Genomic DNA, 23,920 nt, shown 5'->3' with positions numbered 1-23,920 from the left:
TTTGACGCCGCGACTGAAAAACGCTCCCGGTCGTGTTTATTTTTCTGTCGCCGGTGGTCGCTGGTCGCGAGTTGCTTAGTGTGGCCACCTCCATTTACTTTATTAATGCTACACACTTTCATTCATTGACGCCGCGACAAAGTCGCCAAGTGTGGCCCTAGCCTAAGTGCTGATTCTGAAAAAGCGAATATAATCAACCAAATACAAATAGTCCAGGATCTGAAAGGGGTTGAGAATGCATGAAAAGCCTTACACAAATTTTTTTCTGATTGTTCTTATAGGCACTATAGTGATCAAGAAAACGGTGGTGTGACAACAGGACTGAATTTGACCTGGTCCGACCTGGGTCCGCAGGGGCAGCCATGCGAACAATTTCATGGGACAATAGGACTGAGAGAAATCTCCCTATCTACATACACGCAGGCAAGAGAACTGATCACCTCATGGAATCGTTCACCGAATTGCTGCGTTGTGTGTTCGAAAAGATCAAACATAACTGTGCGGCATAATTTTTCAGATCAAGAAAGAAATGTCTTATCCTAACCTAACCTTAGACCATCCAAATATTTACTACGGTACAATATTATCTATATATATAAAATCCAATGTATGCATTTTTTTAACCCTCCAAGTGTCTCTAGTTTTGGTCTTAATGTTCGCCCATTTATTGCGCAATCGCAGGGTTTTATTAAAATGTATCTTAGAAACTTAAAAACAATGTAAAGTATACTGTTTTATATATAATTTTGTTTGGAAAATTATGGGCTTCAATGTAACATATAAAACATTACAAAAAAAATTTTCAACAATTTTTGTGGGGTTAACATTTCTCAAAAATTATTAAAAAAATCAAAAAAATTTATGTTTGCGCTCAATAAATTGTTATAATTTATAGGTCTACAAATATTTTAAAATAGCCACTTTGTTCAGAATCTTACGAGGATTCCAAAAATATAATAATATAAGGAAGTAGATTTGCAAATAAATAAGTTATGGGCAAAAAGCAGATTTCGGTACATAGCGTTTAGCTAAGAATGCATAGCCTAACCATAGCTAGGAATCTGGCTGATAATTTACATCAATATCACTACCTACTTCTTCAGGATCATCAACCAGCCCTTCAAAATCCCTAAAATCTTCTTATAATGCACCACGTATATCACTACTTTTGATTTTTAACACTAAAACAATGATAAACGTAATAAAACACATCAGTCATCGGTGCGAGGTTAACCAAGCTGTTTACAAATACGCACGCCAGCTGTCTGCTACAATTATGATCGGCTAGAGAAAAAAAAGCGCTTAGAGACAGACCTCGGGAGAAAGCTTAGAATCTGCCAAATAAAACGATACCTAACTCGATCCAGTTCAATCCGATTTTGTCAGTCATAGAGCCTTCGCCGTAAACAGTGTTTGTGAGTCGAAAAATCAACACAAAACACTACACAAAGTGTGTTATGTGTCGATTTTACGACACATAACACTCGGAGGGTTAATGCATTTAAATATTCAAGGTGTAAAAAACAAAATTGATGATTTAAACTTAATTCTAGAAAAAATAAGTAAAAATACCCAAATAATATGTTTAAATGAGCACTGGTTGACAGAGGAAAATATATGCATGTTAAACAAAGTTAAAGGTTACTTTATGGTAGACTATTATGTTAGAAAATCTGCCAAAAGAGGAGGAACAGCAATTTTACTAAAAGAAGGCTCAGGAATAAATTGTAAAGTACGAGATGATCTAAAAGTTTTAAATGCAGATTTCTATTTTGAGTGCTCAGTGGTGGAAATATTAAATTTTTCAGAGCCTATTATAATTATATCCCTTTACAGGGTGCCATATAAGTTTACCCTAGGAACCTTTCTTAAAAAGCTTCAGTCTATGTTTAGAATGTTTAAATCTAGGAAAAAGGTCAATGTATTGTTTGCAACAGACTGTAATGTTAACGTTTTAGATAGTGCAGAGTCTAAGGAATTTTATAATGTAATAAACTTCAATGGGTTCAAAATAAATGTCAAAAGAGGTGACTAGACCCATTAGCAATACTTGCATCGGTAATATTATAACAAATAAAAAACTCACTTTGACAAACATTTTGGTAGAGGACATAGGCTTTTCTGATCATAGTGCCATTTGGGCTGAAATACCCCATTTTAAATGTAAAGTAGAAAATAAAAAGTATACCCTAAAGAGAAGATTTATTTACACCAGAGGCTATTCATGAATTTAAAGAGTCAATAAAGCAAACAGATTGGAAGGTAGAATCAAACAAGTCAGCAAATGAAAATTATGATAATTTTTTAAGAGAGTTCATGTTATATATGAATGAGTCCTTTCCTGTAAAACCTTTGAGGCAAGAAAATGGTAAAGTAATAAAATGGATAACAGAAGGTATACGAATTTCCAGTAAGAAAAAAAGACTTCTCCACAGTGAAATAAAGATTAATAAAAGTGCCAAGTTGCAAAATTACTACAAGATATATAGACGAATATTTAGAAAAGTTGTAAGGGCAGCTAAACGTAAGGCAAATGATGACTTTATTAAAAGATCTAAAAAATGTAAGAGTAGAGCATCATGAAGGGTAATAAAGAATGAGTTGGGAATGATACAAAATAATAATAATGACATAAAAGAAATATTAATTGACGGAAAAACTATCAACAACCCCATAGTTATTCCTAATTACTTTAACAACCATTACCTAAAAATAAAACAACAACTGAAAGTTCAAAGTTTGCCACATAGAGCAATTGAGTGCTGTAGTAAGGTAGCCATCCCAGAGAATATAGAATTTACATTTAAAGAAGTAAAAGAGATAGATGTATTAAAGATTATTAAGTCAATATCGAACAAGAGATCCACAGGTTGGGATAAAATTCCAGTTATATTAATTAAGGACTGTAAAGAGTACATAGCTGCACCACTTACAAAAATAATAAATCAATCATTAAAAACTGGTAAATTTCCAACAAACCTTAAAACTTCAATCGTAAGGCCAATTTTTAAGAAAGGAAATAGAAATTTAATTGAAAACTATCGCCCTGTCTCACTATTACCTGTGTTTTCTATAATAATTGAAAAGGTGGTACACACACAGCTACAAGAATATTTAGAATCAAACGGATTAATTACAAACAGTCAGCATGGTTTTAGGAAGTCTCACTCAACAAACTCAGCACTAATATCACTAACAGATGATATATGTAAGGCCATGGATGGATCACAGTCGACTCTTGCAGTTTGCTGTGATCTATCAGATGCTTTTGACTGTGTAGACCATGCAGTCCTTTTAAAAAAATTAACTCAATATGGGGTCAGAGGGTCGAGTTGGAAGTGGTTTGAATCATACCTAACAGGAAGAAGGCAAAAAACATCAATAATAGTAGAAAACAATAACTATGAATCTGAGTATGACACAGACGTAACAGGAGTGCCGCAAGGCTCAATTTTAGGCCCAGTTTTATTTACTATATACACAAACGACCTCCCAGAGAATGTAAATGCCAAAATAATCATGTTTGCTGATGACACTACAGCACTCATAAAAGGAAAGCATTTATTAGATATAAAGGAGAACGCAGAGGCTACGATACAAGATCTAGAGCATTGGTTTGTTATTAATGGCCTTCATTTAAATACTAGTAAGACGAGTTTAGTTCATTTTAGAAACTTACAGAGTAGGGAAGGAGAGTTGAAGCTAAGAATTAGCGGTGATGATGTGAAATGGCAGAGTTCAGTAAAGTTATTAGGTGTTGTGTGTGACCAGAACTTAAATTGGCGGGAACATACGACACAGCTATGCAAGAAGTTAAATAGTATATGTCACAACATGAGCTGTCTAACTCATTGCACAAGTATTGAAACTAAAATGACACTCTACTACGGATATTTTTATTCATTAATAAAATATGGGATAGTGTTATGGGGTAATGCTGAATTTTCTAAAGAAGTACTAACAGCACAAAAGAAAATCTTGAGAATAATGGCTTTAACATGACCAGGTTCTACATGCAAAAACCTATTTAAAAATTTGAAAATCCTTACAGTACCAAGTATTTATATTTATGAAACAACCTAACATGGTACTCAACTGAGAAAACCCAACACCATTACAACACAAGAAATAAAAAAATACTAGTTTATCCACACCACTCTACCACTGCTCTAGAAAAAGGTGTTTATTACATGGGAATGAAACTTTTTAACAAATTACCAAACAACATGAAGGAAGCGTCTCAGAAAGATTTTTCAGAGAATGTTGAAAGATTATTGATCAGAAAGGCCTTCTACAAAGTTCAAGATTTCTTGAATGATACTGAAATATAATCTAGTGGTTCTAGTCATGTAGCATTAGTTTTGTTGTTTTATATTATCTACTTTCATATGTTTATCACATTAAAAGACTTTACGGGAATTATTTGTTTGTGTCAAAATTAGTGATGTGGGCCGGGTAAATACCCAGTGGGTAGGTAAATATAAATTGGGTATTTACCCGGGAATTTACCCCAGGCCAGGGTAAATACCCAAAAACTGGGTATTTATAATTTGTATTAAAGTTAGAGAAGATTGAGATGTTTTTTTGCAATTATAACCCTGTAAGGATAGTAAAATGATGATAAAATGTGTTAAATAAAATTTCATATGATCACTACTAGCATTTTACTTCTGGGTACAATCGCTATAAATACCCAGGTCTGAGCATAAAGCATAACCGGCATAAATACCCTGGTCGCATGGTTGCACTGGTCTTGACTACGTATGATTTTTTAATTTCTATGATAGATAGATGAATTTATTTTATTGAAAGTGAAGAAAAATAATTTGCAAAGTAATAATTATTATTTATAAATACATGAAAATTTAACCTAGTTGTGGCCTAGGCGTGTAAACAATTTAAGAAAATAATTAAAGTTCAATCTGTAGGATGGCAGTATTAAATAAATAATATTTTTGTTCTAGATCTTTTGTTGGTATCAATGGTATCAAAATAAAAAAAAAACTAATTTCATAAACTTGTGATACAAAACATTTAAATCTATAGCACAATAAATCTTTCAAAATTATATTAAGTTAGACCAAAAAACAGGAGATAGGCCTACATTTTTTTAGTAGGTTTATCCAAATATATTATTGTTTCCAACTAAGCGGTAACACAGAAAAGTTTAATTTCTTTTAGTATTCTGCCATTCTGCCTTAGGTCTGTCTAGCCTTCCATGCCATTTATAAGGTACGATAAAAAATTTTAACTATCATAATTTAATAACAGTAGAAGTAGGTTTAGGTTCACTATTTCTCTTATGAGGTGTTGTCTTGATAAAAAACGAAACCCCATTCTTATTTAAAAACTTAATGTTTTATTTAAAAAAGTCCTAAATCGTTAAATAAAAGTTGTTGTATTAATAGTCAAAGATAAAAGGTACTAGCAAAGCTTCAAGTTACTGTAAAAGATGTTATAGACTATCCCAATTTTTCATGTAATGATAACAATAACATATTTAGGGGTGAATGTAAATGAATTCCTATCGATTTCATAAATACCCAAAATACCCGGGTATTTATGGATTTTGGGTATTTCCCCGGGTAAATATCCAGGGTATTTACCCTGAGTTTTAAATACCCGGGTATTTTACATCACTAGTCAAAATCGTATATTATTGTTCATATATTTATTCTCTGTTAATTTTTTTGTTGCCATTTTGTTACCGGTAGATTTACAAATTTTATACCTTGTTATGTTTGAATATGTTGTATTGTAGCACTAAATTTAAGACTGTGATCAACATCTTAGAAACTAATTTATGTTTTGGAATAATTAAGGACTGACAATCAATTTTTAAGAAATCAAGACGAAGCACCTGTACATGTGATTTTTACAAATTTGTATGTTATGTGCAAATAAATAATCTTATAATTATCATTATGTTTGTTTGTCCTTTATGGACTCTGAAACCGCTCGACAGATTGTAATGAAACTTTCAGGCATTATTAAGCATTATTTAAGGTTGGTTTGTGTGAAGTTTGGTGCAGATCCAGCAAAAGGGCTCCGCCCCATTGGCTCTGGAGTTTCCCATGTTAACCTTATGAGTACTCAAATTTAAATGGTATTAAATAATCTTAACAGCTGGTTCAACTAAACAATTTGATTCTGTGATGTTCAATAGCATTAAATGTAAATAGGTTTACTAACAGGGTGCAGCACTATTACAGGGTGTCCACAGAAAATTTCTCATTGATTTCCATGACTTTCCATGACTATCCATGACCATTTACTATCAATTTCCATGACTCACGAACTTTACTCAAAAATTATAATGTAACATACACACACAAAATACTGCCTAGACAAGTTATTTCACAGAAAATACTTAAATATGTATCTAACAGATAACAATAGAGTAATAAATTTTGTAAAAATAATATGGTATTCAAAATATGGAAGGAAAAAAGAAAACGCAGTCTACTCCGTCCCCATAGCTGGTTAGTTCTCTCTACTCTTTCTTTTTTCCTTACTGTATACTTTTTATTATTAATTTTTTATTGAGTTTACAGTGTTTCAAAAAATTAGGTTATCAAAATAGACATAACTTAAGACGAATCAAAACATTATAACAATATTTGTATTGAAGTTTGAGTTGTAATAGTATTTGTGTTGTAAGCTGTAATAAATTTAATTGTTGTGAATTTATGAAAAATTCAGAAAAATGCTACAATAGTCGGCGTTGTGGCCGACTAGAGCATTAAGTCCTGTCAAATCCATCCATTATTGGGGATTTCCATGACTTTCCATGACTTTTTGCCTATTTCCATGACTTTCAATGACCAGAATTTTTTTCCATGACTTTCCCTGACTATCCCTGACTTTCCAGAATGTGGACACCCTGTATTATTTTTTTTAAATTTATGACAACAGCCAATTTGCAACCAAAAGGTGAGTGAGCGTAGCGAACGAACTTCAACCTGGAGGCGAGTTAGCGTAGCAAACGAGCTTACCTGAAGGCAAGTGACCGCAGCGAACGAGCTCCAACCTAAAGGTGAGTGAGCGTAGCAAACAAACTTCAACCAGGGCCAGATTGAGCCATGCGAACGAGCTCATCTTGAAAATGAACGAGCATTTGACATAAAACCACATTAGGACAGGACGACGTCTGTCGGGCCAGCTAGTTATTATATAAAAAGGCAGTCATACCGGTTTAAGTTATTTTAATAAAGATAAGTGTGTAATAAAGGCAAGTGCTGACAAAAATTTACACAGGGTAAAGTAAATATTTCCGTGAACGATAACATGAGCCGATCCCACTGGTTTACTATGTGTCCGGGGGTAGGGTGATGGGAATTAGGCAGGGAGAACGGGGAAATCACATTCAGTCCTATTTTCGCACCCTCGGAAAATGCCGCATGAATGCCCCAGGTCAGTATAATTAAATATTGCATCATTAATTAACAAAAACAAAGCTAGAACACTATATAATTTGTATGTAAAGATAACCTCTCAAAAGGACTTCCAGCTTTTGGTTTTCAATTCTGCTAATGCAAATAAGCAGCTGTTTAGTAAGTGGTTCAATTATTTATTTTGTATATTATGTTTTTAGGAAAAAGCATTTAGCTTGGATTTATTATTTCGTATATTACGATTGTGTTATCATACCATCGATGTTATCCGACAACAACAATAGGCTGAAACCTTACCTAATAAATCATTCGATAAATAATTTTTGATCGATACGATTGCCAAAAGCAAAATTTACAATTGTTTCAACAGCAGATTTTTCCTCCCTAAAGACTAGTGTTACTCGTGGAGGGTTATGTTATTTATTACGTGGGAGGTTTTATGTTACTCAATGTTAGTTTTATACAAAAAACATTCCAATAAAGTTATGGGAGATCTCGAGATCTGACAGCACTATTGGAAAATTGGGTTTAGACCATGTAAACCTATGTGAAAGGACATACAGCGGAATTTTTTTCTGGCCAACTTTGAGAGATCGGAGACTAATGAACGTCTCCGTTCTCTCAAAGTCTCTATACTTGGAACTGGGACCTCCATAATTAAAACTTAATTTATTTTAACTTCTATAAATCAAACTCTTTATATTTCAAACTTCCCATAGTTCGAAATATATTGTCTTTCCTCTAAAATTTGAATTAGCAAGGTTCTACTGTAATATTAAAGAGAAACAGTGACACTAAAATGTACGTGTCGGTTAGGCATGTGGAATTTATTTCTGTATTACTAATTTTTATTAAAATTTTTAATTACTTGGCATGGATTGTATGCTTTATGGAGAAAGTGTTTCTAAATTTAGATTTTGTTTGTATTTTTTGTCCTGAATTAAAATTACAGAGGCTTACGGTAATGCAGTTTGAATTGTAGAGGCTGCATTAAGCGTAAAAATCACATTTAATTATCGGTACCTATGTTATTAAAAGAATTTTAGAGGTTTTCTGAGGGGAACAGACAAACATATCTAATTATAGAGGTTTTTGAATTATCGAGGTTTGAATTAGTGAGGTTTTTCTGTATTTAATGACACCTAATTTGTTTCAAATCTAATCGCTTAAATTTCTATATTCAATATTATGTTTTGTATAGTGAAAAAACTGGTTTATTGTTTAATATATTTTAGATTTCATCTTCAGTATAAAATAATATTTTATAACCAAAAACAATAATCTTTTGTAAAAATCATACGGTGGGACAACATCCATTTTTAAGATGGCTATATTTTGTGCCTATAAAAACAATCAGAAATAAAATTGCATTAGCCTTTCCATGCATGCTCAACACCTTTCAGATCCTTGACTAAAACTACTTGCACTCACCACGTTGAAGTCGTAGATCTGAATTTCAATGTCAGTATTGTAGAACACCTGGTTGATATCGGTTTTTACTCTAGACCAGTCCAACCTGTCCAGTCCACAGCCTATTCGTGGCATTGCTAACTTCTTCACTCTGAATTGGAGACACTTCTCCTTCAAAGCTATCAATGAGCTATGAAGGTCTTCATATCTGGGTTTACCAATACTGAATTCCTTGGTTACCAGATAAAAGATAAATCGGCCATCCACATCAAGGTGAGCGCAACCTCCAACTGACACATTCTGGTCCAACAACTCCCCGACTCTCTTGAACTCATTCCTGAAAATAAATTACAAGACTAAAGAAAATGTGAGATCTTAAACAAATTGAACTTTCAGACACCAAGATTGTAATTTTACTGGAGTTTGCTTCACAGTATAGTATCCAAAGTAAATATTATATTTCCCCAAGAAAAATGTATGGCACTGTTTAACAAGAGATTGCAATATTAGTTTGGATAATCACCTGCAGTAATACCTGGATATTTTACATATCTTTCACGTGAGTGTGGTGCAGGCCTGGCAAAGGCTCGGGAGGCCCTTTAACACTTGTTGCTCGAATCTGGGCCTTTCCAGGCTGAAATGTTGTGATTTTCACGTTTGGGATTGCAATGAATAAAAGAAAAGTAGTTGTTTTACTTGTTGTATCCAAAAAGAAAGAGTACAGTGCTCCCGTGATAAAGATGTTATTTTGATCAAAGTTTGGTGTATGCAAAAAGGCTGATTGATTGCATTTTCAAAATTTATGGGTACAGCTGCAGGGTGATGAAGGGAAGATCTTTAACTTCTGTAGAATGTCCACAGCATACCTTAGAATTTTAACTCTAAACTCACCTCTCACCATGTTTCCGTTTAGTACATAACTATGGTATGATATCAGTGCACTTTCAAAGTTTTGACGAATTCTTTTTTAGTAAGTGATTACATTTATTCCCTATTTAATAGAATTAGTTTAACGAGTACTTAGGTTTGCTGCAACAGGGAGGGTAAAAAAGTGTTTTTTGTTGTAAAATGTTAATACTGTAATTTAGTAAGAGATGAATGTATTTCCAAATTTGATCAAAATTTGTTTATAGACAAGCAAACTATAACAGATGATTGTATAACAGATGACTTATTCTCCATATGAATAACATGGAAATTTCAAATTTTATAATTTTTTGGAACTTTCTCCATAACCATTAGGCGCATAACAACACTTCAATATATTAAATTATTTGTTTTTTAAGCTCTACAAAATGGTTTGGAAAGAAATTGTAAAATTATGTGTTTTAGAATTATTACCCCATAAAACCCCCCAAACCCCAGTTTTCCATTGTCCGATCATGCTAATTTACGAACTTGTTCAAATAAATGCAGGTTTACACGTTTGTACCAAATTTCATAAAAATATGCTCGAGTTATCGTGCTAACGGACATAATTTGTTTTGTGTATGATGCCCCCTTAAGTCAAATACTGTAACAGTATGCATTTAAACGGTCCGTTTTAACTAGTTATTGGGGGACGTCGGGTTAACCAGAAAACCGTTATCCGAACTGGCCTGAGTCCCAAGGAGTCCGGTTAAGAGGGAGTCTACTGTACAGACCTAGGACCCTTTTTTGTTTTGATGGCCCCAGAGGAAAAAGTACCGGTAATTCTTTAGTTAAAATTTTGATAAATGTGCATTTTTATGCATGTATAAATGTATGATGTTTTGAAAATAACACTTTATTATTTGAAGCAAACTTGAGTGTTTGTTAAACCTAATATTATTTAAATATGAAATAAGTCAGACATATTTGAAACCAGAAAATATTTTGCTAAAAATTTATCAAGGAAAAAAATTAAAAATAGTTTGCTGCGGCAGGGGTAACTGTCCCACATCCCTGCCCTGCAAATCAAACCAAAATATAATACTCTTGACCAAACTAATCAAGTGCTCATTCGATAAAAATGTTTTTCTCCATATTAAATACAACAAACTTTCATATTAAATGAAAAAGAGTAATAGAAAATTTACCATACTCAACTACTGATAGACTCAGACCGTCGAAGATAGCTACTGATTTAGTGATTAATGTCCAGGCAAAACCAGCCCGGAATGCACAAGTGTGAAAGCATACAAAAGAGGCAATGTTCTAAAAACTAGCCATCCGATCCAGGCCAGCATTTAGGTTTGTGGAGGCAAAATTGCACTAGTGTGAAAGCTCCCATGTGATTCAATAGTATAAAATTTGTCCAATATGGGACGGGCCTACACCAAACTGGTGTGAAAGAGGGCTAGCCAAACATTTTATTTTCTTCAACATTACTTATATTCATTGTGTTATTTATAGAACAGTGCCATAAAGACTGAAAACTGAAATTTTGTTAGTCATTTGAAAATATTTTTACTCAAGTTTCAAGATTAATCACAACAAACTTAAGTTTCCCTTGTAGCACAAGAAGAAATAACGGGTGAAATTTCGTAAAGTCAAAATTTCACAAGGTCCAACGGTTAAAATTTTAATAAACAGAGCGTTTCACAAGGTCCAAATTTCATAAAATCCAAAACTCTAACTTTCAAATAATCATCGTTTCACAATGTCCAAATTTCACAAACTCCAACGTAAAATATCAAATGAACAGAGCGTTTCACAAGGTCCAAATTTAAGGTCCAAAACTATGACATTCAAATAATCACCGTTTCACAATGTCCAATGTTAAAATATCAAATAAACAGAGCGTTTCACAAGGTCCAAATTTTACAAGGTCCAATCTTGAATACGCCATTTTGAAATGTGATAAATTTTTTTAAATATGAAGGGGGTGTTGTGACCCATCATTTTGAATTACTTTTTTAAGATAAACTCAGTTCCGAAATCCATTTTTTGTTATCAAGTATTCTTCATGAAATATTGCAATTTTTTCGTTAAAAATGTCAATATTTCAAAATCAAAATATTAAAATGAAAAATGGATCGAGGAATTGAGTTCAGCTTAAAAAAAGTATTTCGAAATGATGGGTAACAACACCCCCTTCATATCGAGGGCCTAAGTCTAATACCACGTACAGGGTGCGGCAAAACAAATTCCGCAGTTTCAATCTCCCGCCGCTCGGGCAGTGGTGGGGGTAGGCAGGTGCAGGTGGTCTCCCTTTGTTCTGTCGCTGACCCCATTTCAGTAGCGCGGTTTTGCTGTGCGTGCGTTTTACGAAAACAGTCGTTCTGTGGTTGCTACACAACGGGCCTTCAGACGACAATTCAATGTTCCACGGAATAAAAATGTTCCGGACGCAAAAACGATTCGTTCTTGGGTTCAGCAGTTAGAAGAAACTGGAAGCACATTAATAAACGCCATCATGGTCGACGTAGGTCCGTTAGAACACCGGAAAATGTCCAACGAGTGAGAGCAGCAGTTGAGGATTCGCCGACACGTTCTGCTCGAAGGCATGCAGTTGCACTTGGGATTTCAGACCGTAGCTTAAGAAGAATGCTTCGATACGATTTAAAGTTTCATCCTTTTAAAATTATGTGCGTCCAGGAACTACGCCCTGTAGACCATGTGAACCGACAAAATCTTTGTGAGCAAATGCTTCAACAGATCCCCGAAGATGCAGTTTTTTTCAGCAGTGACGAGGCACATTTTCACCTCAGTGGTCATGTCAATAAGCAGAATTTTCGCTACTGGGCTGAAAACAACCCTCACATTTTGCACGAGAAACCGCAACATTCTCCCAAGGTCACAGTGTGGTGTGCAGTGTCTCAGTTTGGTGTTATAGGCCCTTACTTTTTTGAGGAAGAAGGTGTGTCAGTGACCGTTAATTCTGAACGTTACATGTCAATGCTGCGAAACTTCTTGGAACCAAGAATCAATGACATTGTTGAAGAACATGGATTAGGGGACTTGTGGTTCCAACAGGATGGAGCTACAGCTCACACATCTCGATTTTCCATGGATGTGTTGAGGGAAATGTTTCCTGAACGTCTGGTCTCTTTGAGGGGTGATGTTGGCTGGCCTGCGCGGTCACCTGATTTGAGTATATGTGACTATTTTCTTTGGGGCTACTTAAAGGAAAAGGTGTTTAAAAGTCGGCCTCATACACTGCAGGAGCTGAAACAGCGGATCATCGAAGAAGTGAATGCCGTACCCCGTGAAATGTGCTCAAGAGCTGCACGGAACTTCAGAGAACGACTACAAATGTGTATCGAAGCCAATGGCCACCATCTTAACGACATCATCTTCAAAACTAAGTAAATTCAAAATGGTATGTTCTATGTATTTATAAGATTAAAATATTATGTTTCTAAGTATCCACGTTTTTTATTTATTAATCCTCAAAACTGCGGAATTTGTTTTGTCGCACAATGTATGAGGAAAATGCCTACTTTACAGGAGAGCAAAAAAACGTTGTAATTATTATGGTTTTACGAAAAACAGCTCATTACTTTATAGGAATGTACATGTAGTTATTAAATTTGATAAAACAAACCACTTCTTATGTTTATTTATTATTTACAAGAGTTATTATAAAAAAAAGTAAGATACGAGGTATTGTAGTAAACTTTTTTTAAATGTGCCAGTTGGAGGGTTAACTTACGTGGTATTGAAATTGGGTATACGAGTTATTAGAATTTACCAATTTGTAAGGTACGAGGTATTGCTAAATAAACACTAAGCATTTTTATTATAACAACTGTATTGTTATAATTACTATTTTATTGTATTACAGAAAAAATTAGAGTATAAAATTATTCCTTAGCAAAAAAGTTAATACAATAATTTGTATAACAAGTTATAACGTATTTTTACAGTAAGAATATTCCTCCTTCTAAGACCTCGTATCTTAACACTGATTTATGACAACGTATTACATAAATTGTAATAAAGCCACAAATAAACTAATTGCATATATACAAAACTGAGTTAATTCTATTTTATATTTACTACATTTTGAACACTGAAATTCACTTTTTCACTATGAAACTGCATAACAATAACAGACCCGCACAGCTGACCACCTTTTGCACACTGTAAACAATACAAGATACGTGTTGCTAGAAGGAAGGTTTACCAATACTGCAAGATACGAGGTCTACATTTCCCATTTTTTAAAATTATTTCCCATTTTTATAGACTTACGAGGTTTTAGAATTAGGTGAGAGACAATGAAATCTATTGTTTTTACTATAAATCTCAAAACCCTATATTTGGAAGATACGTGGTATTAGACTTAGGCCCTCGATATTTAAAAAAGGGCTAAAAATAAAGTTTTAAAAAACCCTCATAACTTTTGAACGGATCAAGATTTTTTTAAACGGTTTGTGGCATTGTAATCAGGGTAAAAATATAGTTTTAAGTAATAGGTCACAACCCATCCTTACATAAGAAAAAAATATTTTGCATCTAATATGGTGAATCCAAGATGGCGGCTGGAAATTACCACCTCGTCAAAATGAAGTACTTACTACCCAACAATGTTAAGAAGTGGTCTGGGATTGATATTTGAAAAAATTCTAGAAAAAAAGTGGGGGCCACAATTAAAACTCACTCTATATACTTGTTTGCTTAAAATCTGGACAAGAAACTATTACTTACTTAAACTTCACAGCTATTCCACTGCCCATGCGGAAATCTTGTGCCACACAATGGGCAAGAGCAAAGTCATGTGGTGCAGAAAATAAGTCACCCGGAATCTGTTTGACGATATTTTGTTTGATAGTACCTAAACAGACATGATATAAATGTAACAAGAGCTGAAGTAAAGAGAAAAAAAAACAGGTACTTAGTTAAGTTTACCCATAGCAAATTTTTGCAGGCCTACTCATTATTGGTAGAATACTGTAAAGTGTCCTTTGTTTAATCTTATCATACTGGCAGTCCTCAAAGTAAAACCATTATTTATTCAAGTACTAGGCGACCAAGCATTGATTGTGGTGTTTATTTTGGACAAAACGTAAAAAAAAAATAAAAAAAAAAAAAAAAACATAGGTCTATATATATACAATTAATTACATGATGTTATAAAATACAGTCAAAGATATTTATAAAAAAAATTATTTAAAATCATTTTATCTTGCTCACATATTGGTGCTATTTGCGCAACATTTTGTGCACGGCCCTGTCGTCCTAAGTCATTGAGAATCATTTTTGGGCTTAATAAACTCGCATTACTGACACAGTAAAAAAATTCTGAAATAAAAATTCTGCATTTAAAATAGTAGGAATATATCATTACAGTTTTGTAATTTTTAAAATCTGAGCCGTTGTATAAGAATTAATGTTAGGCCTATACAATAGTTAATCTCATATGGTATAGTTTGGCCTACATTTCACATCGGGTTCCCTCTACTTGATTTAGTAATTGATTTACCAATTACTTGACTTTAATTAATTGCCGTTGAGATGCACGCGTGGTAGGAGCCTGGGAATATGAGGGTAAGGCCCCCACGAGAGGTATGGTGTTAATTAAGTAATTACTCCAAATTTCCATAATTGTTGATTCCAGATTCTGCAGTCAAAAATGATTAGGAGTCGTTTTTGAAATCATTGTGAGCAAACGTTACTCGTACTATAGTATAGATAAAGTGCCACATTACATGAAACTGAATAGGCCTAGTCATAGACTAAGTACAAAATTGATTACAGCTAAGTAAATACATACTGTTTTTGATAGGTCTAAGCCTGTTGCTTTTAACTAGCCTTTATATTTTTAGGTAAATATGATATCCGACATCCGTGATTATATATTTCAACCCCAGCAAAATTTATGATGATTTCCTGCGGTCACGGCAACATCCGTGATAGTGTCCCATGATCAAAGCAACGACCCCCGTACAGCATAAACCGTATAGAACAAAAGTCTGAATTTTAAAATAGGCCGATTAACATGGGACAAACAAAAATAGTTTTTTAGATAACTAGGCCTACTGTTTTTTATTTTGACCTTGTGGATATTTTCAAATCCACTTTTAAGTGGTGTATTCAGTGAGGCGCTACTAATGGGATTCAGTCGCACAGATGACCCAGCCATTGTCTTGATCTAACCATGAAAATATAATATTAGTTCCTTGCACAGGGCTGCCTGAGGTAAGTGCTAGATGCACCTTGGTCCAACCCCGTCAAAATGTATTTGTGAACCCCCATTAGACTAGATATTAAATGTACTTTGGTCCGCGATTCATTGTTTACAGATAGATCAAGGTGTCTTTCACATTTCTTGAGAACAAACATAAATTACTCTGTAGGATATGCAGGCCTAAAGCAACAATCTTTGAGTTCAAACTGACCACAAATTTTAGGTGATAAGCCTTAATGTTTCACCTTAATAGTTCACTTGAAATGGTTTTATAAATTAAATTGACGTGTCTTGATGACATTTCATTTAAGCCTATGATCACTTGTTAGCACAATAGGCTAGAAGAATACGGAATAATGTATTTAGGTACTGATTTAAGTACAGTAAATGATAATTTGACCTAGTTATCAAACTTTTAATCTGGACGTGAAAAGATACATAGAAATTTACATACCTTGAACTTGTTGATTCTTAACAGTCTCTGACGATCTAGGTTTTTCTTCTTTGAACAAATTTTCACTACGCCCAACCCAAGCATTTTGTCCTGAGAGAAAGATTATAATCAATAATAAATTTACTACATATGTTATAGTATATTTCGTACCTAGGGCTCGTTTTGAAGGCGAGAGCTGCAAAACTATTTCGGTCCGTGGTACAAACACAATTTTTCACCACACTATACCCTATTATCACAATTCACTACAATAATAATGCACACTAACAGTCGACACAACTACAACTTTAAGGTTATGTGAAGACATTTTAGGAATCAGCAAAAATAATGATAAATAGTTGCTAGGCAGCGGTGACTATAAAACAAGTATTACGTTTGTATTACATATTTACACGCCCTGATCTCTGATGTGATTAGATAGCTAAAACAGTCCTAGCTAAGTGTGAAAAAGTCCCTATGATGTCAAATTGCATTGATTTGATACAGTAAACCCTTGATAATTAGGCCATCAATGATCCAGACCCTCCAATAATCTGGCTCAATCCAATCACTCAAAAATCATAGCTTAAAAAATAAATAGTATGTGTGTAATTAAATATTGTAGGCTACTGTGATTTAATATATAATTACATACATTAAATAAATTACTGTAGCCTACCTGATTCATACATTGAGACAACTTGGCGATCTTTTAGAAGAAATAGAAATTAAAATCTCATACAAACTTATGTGCAAATATTGTTATAATTTGGTATTATTGCATTTGGTAGTGCATACCAAACTTTCAACCTATTTTTGTAGTGCGGAAATCTGTACTAAAAGGTGCTTGGAAGAAAAACATTTTAGACATTCAACAATCTTTTTGTGGAATTGGGAGTTTTGACTGTTAGGCAATTTAAGATGTGTATAGTACTAGTGGCTTGTTGGGCAGAGTTTAGAGGATACCAAGGTTTTTATTGTGCTAGGCCAACCTAACTGTTGACCCTCACCACTCTCCATCCAATCCCCCTCAAATCCCCTCAATCTTCACCACAAAATTGATTCATAACAGGCTCTGACGATCTAGTACCAATTACCTCAGTTGATATTTTAGTTCAGAAAAATAAAAAAAATCTGTTCCAAGCAAGATAACATTTTTATTCAGCAAATACACTAGTTTAAAAACTTTTCTGAATTTAACTTGTCATTTAATAATAATCATATTCATAACTCATGTCCACGCACAGGCCCCTATGTAGGTATTTCCTGAAAATGTCAGCAGTTATTTTTTTACGTTTATTAGCTATGTCTTATTGTACAGTGTATTCTTTTACTAGTATGGAATTTGTATTATATTTTTTACAAAAAAAATATGATTAGGGCTATTTCATTCCATTATTTGATATCTGATTTATAAATTATCTTGCCTAACACCAAACTATAGGTCGGCCGCTTAGAAAGCGACCTGCGCACTAATGCTAACCAATGCTAGAGGAGGTCGCTTTCTTAGCGGCCGACCTATAGGCCTTGAGTACACTGGCAAGTGGAATCTCACACATGCACACTCGCTACCCACTCATGAAAAAGGTTATAGCTGCTAGATTACAATTATTTATTGTTATTATTTTGGTCGTAACATTAGTCATCGATTCCAGGAAATATCATATATACCAGCGGTTCCCAGGAAGAGACTAAAATGTTAGTGTTTTTTTTTCAATACTGAAACGGTCTGCTGAGCAACAGAACAGTAAGTACCAAGTAGTAAGAAGGGCATTGCTGTATATTAGAAGAATTTTGAAATATTCACAGTTTAACGTGATTGACTTGTTTTAGCTTAGAGCTAGGAATATTAAAACTAATGTTTTGGAAGTTTTTATTTCCAATTTTTATATGTGGATTTGAATAGTTTTGGGACTTTTTGGGCAAGAAAAACGTTCTTATATTGTGATCAAGGACCATCTACAGGGTGTCTAGTTTATTTCCATTATAAAATTCAAGACTAATTCCAGACTTTTCAAGACTAATTCCAGATTTTTCAAGACTAGTTTTTTCCACAATTAGTGGGTGTTGATACCAAAATGTATCGATTCTCGATTCTTGATACCTATACCAATTTTTATAGCTATTTCTAACCAAATTTTCTAAATAATACTACACCAACTCTTTGTCTTTGTCATAAAGTAGTATTATGATAGTGTGGTGTTTTCAAGTAAAGAAATAATGCAGCAATAAAACAATCTAACTAGCAAATTTGGTTTTTTTTTATCATGAAATCTTCTGCGTACCATACGTTTAGACATCATCATTGACTGCAGCGGTTACAGAAACGTGATTGTCGTCGTCCGCGATCACGGCAAAATCATAAACACTTCCCGCGGCCGTGTATACATCATCGTCGTCTCCTGCGGTCACGGAAACTCCATCGTCACGTCCCGCGGCCACAGAAACGTAATCGTCGTCGTCCGCGATCGCGATAAAATCATGAATATTTCCCGCGGCCGAGCAGATATCATCGTCGACTCCCGCGGTCACGGAAACGTCATTGTCATCTCCGCGGTCACGGAAACGTCATCGTCATCTCCCGCGGTCACAAAAACGTCATCGCCTTCGTCCTCGATCGCGGCCAAATCATGAACACTTCCCGATGCCGTGTAGACATCATCGTCATCTCCCGCGGACATGGAAACGTCATCGCCGTCGTCCTCGATCGCGGCAAAATCATAAAAATTTCCCGCTGCCGTGTAGACATCATCGTCGTCTCCCGCGGTCACGGAAATGTCATCGTCGTTGTCCGGGATCGCGGAAAAATCATGAACGTTTCCCGCGGCTGTTTAGACATCACCGTCATCTCCCGCGGTCACGGAAACGTCATCGTCATCTCCCGCGGTCACGGAAACGTCATCGTCATCTCCCGCGGTCACGGAAACGTCATCGTCATCTCCCGCGGTTACGGAAACGTCATCGTCATCTCCCGCGGTCACGGAAACGTCATCGTCGTCGTCCGGGATCGTGGCAAAATCATGAACATTTTCCGCGGCTGTTTAGACATCACCGTCATCTCCTGCGGTCACGGAAACGTTATCGTAGACGTCCGCGATCATGGCAAAATTATGAATATTTACCGCGGCCGTGTAGACACCATCGTTGTCTCCCGCGGTCACGGAAACGTCATCGTCGTCGATCGCGACAAAATTATGAACATTTCCCGCAGCCGAGCAGATATATCATCGTCATCTTCCGCGGTCACGGAAACATCATCATCATCTCCTGTGGTCACGGAAACGTCATCGTCGTCTCCCGTGGTCACGGTAACGTTATCGTCGTCCCCAGCGGTCACGGAGAGGTCATCGTCGTCTCCCGTGGTTTCGGAAACGTCATCGTCGTCGTCCACTATCGCGGCAAAATTATGAACATTTCCCGCGGCCCTGTAGACAACATCGTCGTCTCCCGCGGTCACGGAAACGTTATCGTCGACGTCCGCGATCACGGCAAAATCGAGAACATTTCCAGCGGCCGTGTAGACATCATCGTCGTCTCCCGCGGTCACGGAAACTTCATCGTCATCTCCCGCGGTCACGGAAACGTCATCGCCGTCGTCCGCGATCGCGACAAAATCATGAACATTTCCCGAGGTCGTGAGGACTATCATCATTCTCTCATCATCTCTCTGTCTACGTAAACGGAAGACGGCGATCGCGGCAAAATCATAAAAATTCCCGACTTTGAAATCAAATTTAAGACTAAATCCCGACTTTTCAAGACTATTTTGAAATTCAATACTAATTCCCGACTTTCCCGACTACTAGACACCCTGCATCTATTCTCTGTTTTCGCGAAAAAAATTTACAATATTGCAGCAATATGCAAAGGACCAACCTAGCCCACTTGTTTTTTTACAAATCTTTACAACCTGTAGATTATCATTGAAAGCTTTGATTATCATAAAAATCATGATGTTTTAGGAACGTGGGGTATTATTACAACTTCACTGTGGTCTTTAAGATGGTAAGGTAAGTGACAAGATATAGTTAGGACGGATTTGTGATAAATGCATAATACAATAAATTTTCTAATTAACTTATTAACCAAACATAATTTTAAACCTCTGACTTTTTTAAAGTGAGTTTTTGTAGTTAAATCAATAGGAAGTCATAACTAAATTATTACACAATTTAACCTCCTGTTAAACACTTCTGAGTTTTGACAGTGTTTGATTTATAATATGTTACTGACATTACGATTTAAAGATTTTTTACAATGAGTTCACAAAGAAAGTGTTATTATGAGAGATTCTAAAAATATCATTATCTTTTGTAGATGGATACTTAATATAGGATATTGTTTATTTTGAGCCTGACCCAAAGTATACTACATTTATAATAGTTATGAATTCAAAAACTTCCCAGACCCCCATTACTTTGCTGGAATCAAAATAAAATTGAACATAAATACAGAAAAAGTCTCTTGTAAATATTATGCCTAAACTTCATTCCAGTTTATCAAGTTTCTACTGTACACTGAAAACAAGAAGTGTTGTACATAGCAAAGTAAAAGTGATCATATTATGAGGTTTGTCAGGAAATGAAAGTCTGTGTCGCGGCCAAGTGAGCTTGTTTGAATCTTAGACCAATGATTAGGTTATTTCTGGGGAAAGCGGGAACCCCTATTGAAATACATTTCCAATTTTCGGCACCTATAACGAGACTTATTGTTGCATAGCAGTGAATGTAGTAAAGAACATGGCGTTGGTCACAAATTTGAACTAGCTAACTTGCGTTATTGGCTTGCTTGCTTTGAATTACTTGGGTGCCCAAAGGAGCCTTGATTTACGGTCACACATTATACCTTAGTAACAGATTAATACTGCCTACACCATCTTAGCAACAGTTTACAGCATCTCAATATTCCCTATTCTATCTAAGTATACATCATAATACTGACCTCTAGACATTCCTGTGTCCCGGTTAGTTTGATCTTTAGATAAGATCTTTATGTTATCTTTATCCTTGTTTGGGCCGTCGTCGTGCCTCAGAGGATAGGTTTCAGAACAGTTGACTTGTTCGTTACAATCAGTTTTTTCACTAAATCTGTTACTGCGGTTCTCTCTCCTATTGCTTCTAGTTTCTTCACATCGGGGACCCCTGTTATCTCTATTTTCTTCACATCGGGAGCCCCTGTTATCTCTATTTTCTTCACATCGGGGACCCCTGTTATCTCTATTTTCTTCACTTTGGGAGCCCCTGTTGTCTCTATTTTCTTCACAACGGGGGCCACGGTTTTGAGTGTTTTGATAATTTTGGGGAGTGCTCTTCATTCTCTCACTACTGAACTGAGGCCTGTAATTATTACTAGGCATGGCCCTGTAATCATGAGACTGATGTCTAGAATTTTCATTGGGATGTCTAAAACTGTCATTTCTGTAGTGGTTTGGAGATCTGAAGTTACTGTGGGTTTCTTGGTCACTGAAAAAAAAAAACAGAAGTAAAATAAGCCTAATCAATGTAGTAAAAATTAGAGTTTATGTGCCGACTTCACTTGTGGGATAGCAAAACCCGCGTACTGTAAACAGGAACAAGGTTATCTTAACCCTCAGAGGGGTAGTGTCTTACTTATAGCGAATTTTCCATATAGGGAACAAGCTATTACCGTTGTACTCATGGTAAGACCTGGACCCAGGACCGATTTACTTTTTCGTTTTGAGGTCCCTAGAGGCCAAACACCATCCGTTCAAATTCACACATATATATAATAAGTATGATTGTGATTAGGGCTACTACTACCTATATAAATAATCAAAAACATTATAAAATCATTAGTACCCTTTTAAATTCATTTTAATTAAGAACCGACATTTTTCAACTAGGGGTGTGCGAGTACTCGAATCTTCGAGCTTTTTGGTCGAGCTTCTCATTATTCGGCTCGGCTCGAGGCATTTTGAAAAAGCTCGAAGTTTGAGCCGAGCTTTTAATACTAAGTCAAAACACTTAATTTGGGTCATAATTGAAAACAACGTTATCACAATTCTACGTTGTTCATGCATTCGAGGTTTGATAAGAACGAACCTCAGCTCAGTCAAGACGCAATGATTATCGATCGTAATTTTGAGGAGATAGGAAAGAGACAAACGACCACCTATCGCATACAACGCAGTGCGAGTGCGTGATTGGCTTGTCGCTATGACGACACACGGTTGCCGTGACAACCTACAGTGCGCACTGAGCACTGTGCCTTGTGTGGGAGGGGAGATTATACCAACAAACAATTTCAGGAATTCTATTTTGGGACGGATGAAAGATAAGGAAGAAACAAAGAAAGATAAGGAAGAAACAAAAAGTGGTCACGTGTGCAAATGTAGTGGGCGACACAATAAGGCTGTAAATGAGTATCGTCTGACGTTGTTCCTTGTTTGTTTACTTTTTCAGATTCCTTATCAAACGCCCCTATCTGCTATCTCTCTCTCTCTCCTCTCTTCTCTCTCTCTCTCTCTCTCTCTCTCTCTCTCTCTCTCTCTCTCTGTCCAGCATCTGGTGCTTTGCGGGGATACTTGTTTGTATGGTCACTTGTGGGAACTCTGCCATTTTTAGTGTTAGAAAGAATCTAGTGAGAGAAGATTGTTAGATAAAATTTTAGCAGTTGTTTTTTGTGGCCCTCTCTCAAAAATTCGTCCATTTACCAAGTGCCGATTTTTGTCCTTGTGGGGCTATAACGGTCACTATGAGAGAGGATTTACGAGGATATGTGAGAGGAATTAGTGGGGATATAAGAGAGAACATTCAGAGGATATAACGGTCATTGTAAGAGAGGGCATAGTGAGGATATGTGAGAGGGATATGTGGGGATATAAGAGAGGAATTTATAAGGATATAAGAGAGGAGCATGTGGGGATATAAGAGAGGAATTTATAAGGATATGAGAGAGGGGCATGTGGGGATAAATGAGAGGGTTTTGTGAGGATATATGAGGGGGACTTGTGGGAATATAAGAGAGGACTTTATGGCGATATGAGAAAAGAGTTGATAGTTCTACAGTTACTTGGGTTTGTGCGATGGTGATTATCCAGGAGACACAAGAGAGGGCGTTATGAGGATATGAGAGCGGATCTTGTGGAGATATTACAAGATAGATATTTGTGGGGTTATGTAGGCCTATAAATAGTTTTTGAGAATGTTAGACGGTGAAATAGGATACCAAGTAACTTTCAATGGATATAATATAAGAGAGAGATTTGTGGGACTGTAAGAGAGGACTTTACGGCGATATCTCAGAGGGTTTTGTGGAGGTATGAGAATGAAATTAGGAGGACACGTAAAAACAGTTCATGCTAAATGTTTTAGGGTAATATAATTAATTGAATGATCTTAAGAAATGATTTAAACACTAGACTAATGATTTATCACGCTTTATTTTCATCAATTTTACAGTATGGAACAGTATGGAAAAATTCAAGCTTTGGGGCGTCACCTCTGGTTCGTATCAACTTTTTAAACTTCAAAAAATAATACTTAGAATAATGTTTTCAAACCCGTAAAACATTCTTGCAAACAACTTTTTAAAGAACTAAAAATTCTAACCGTCCCTAATTTGTATATT

At 35.5% G+C, this 23,920-nt stretch overlaps 1 protein-coding gene across 4 annotated transcripts in view; it reads right to left on the bottom strand.

Moving 5' to 3' along the window:
* Positions 1–23,920, bottom strand: part of LOC128986823 (uncharacterized) — a 96,945-nt gene that overhangs the window by 24,809 nt on the left and 48,216 nt on the right. For all 4 annotated transcript variants that reach the window (XM_054407370.1, XM_054407368.1, XM_054407371.1 and 1 more), the window contains 4 exons: positions 21,272–21,792; positions 16,352–16,441; positions 14,418–14,544; positions 8,826–9,141 (listed from right to left, as the gene is read on the bottom strand). In XM_054407370.1, coding sequence (XP_054263345.1) covers positions 8,826–9,141; positions 14,418–14,544; positions 16,352–16,441; positions 21,272–21,792 — 1,054 coding nt within the window. The remainder of the gene's footprint in view (positions 1–8,825; positions 9,142–14,417; positions 14,545–16,351; positions 16,442–21,271; positions 21,793–23,920) is intronic.

This window comes from Macrosteles quadrilineatus, unplaced genomic scaffold, assembly GCF_028750875.1.
Source record: "Macrosteles quadrilineatus isolate MER2022 unplaced genomic scaffold, UCM_ALF_1.0 Scaffold_2__2_contigs__length_208266976, whole genome shotgun sequence".
In the NCBI taxonomy this organism is placed as follows: Eukaryota; Metazoa; Arthropoda; class Insecta; order Hemiptera; family Cicadellidae; genus Macrosteles; species Macrosteles quadrilineatus.
Note: the sequence above shows the minus strand (reverse complement) of the source record. Positions and strands in the feature narration are given on the sequence as shown.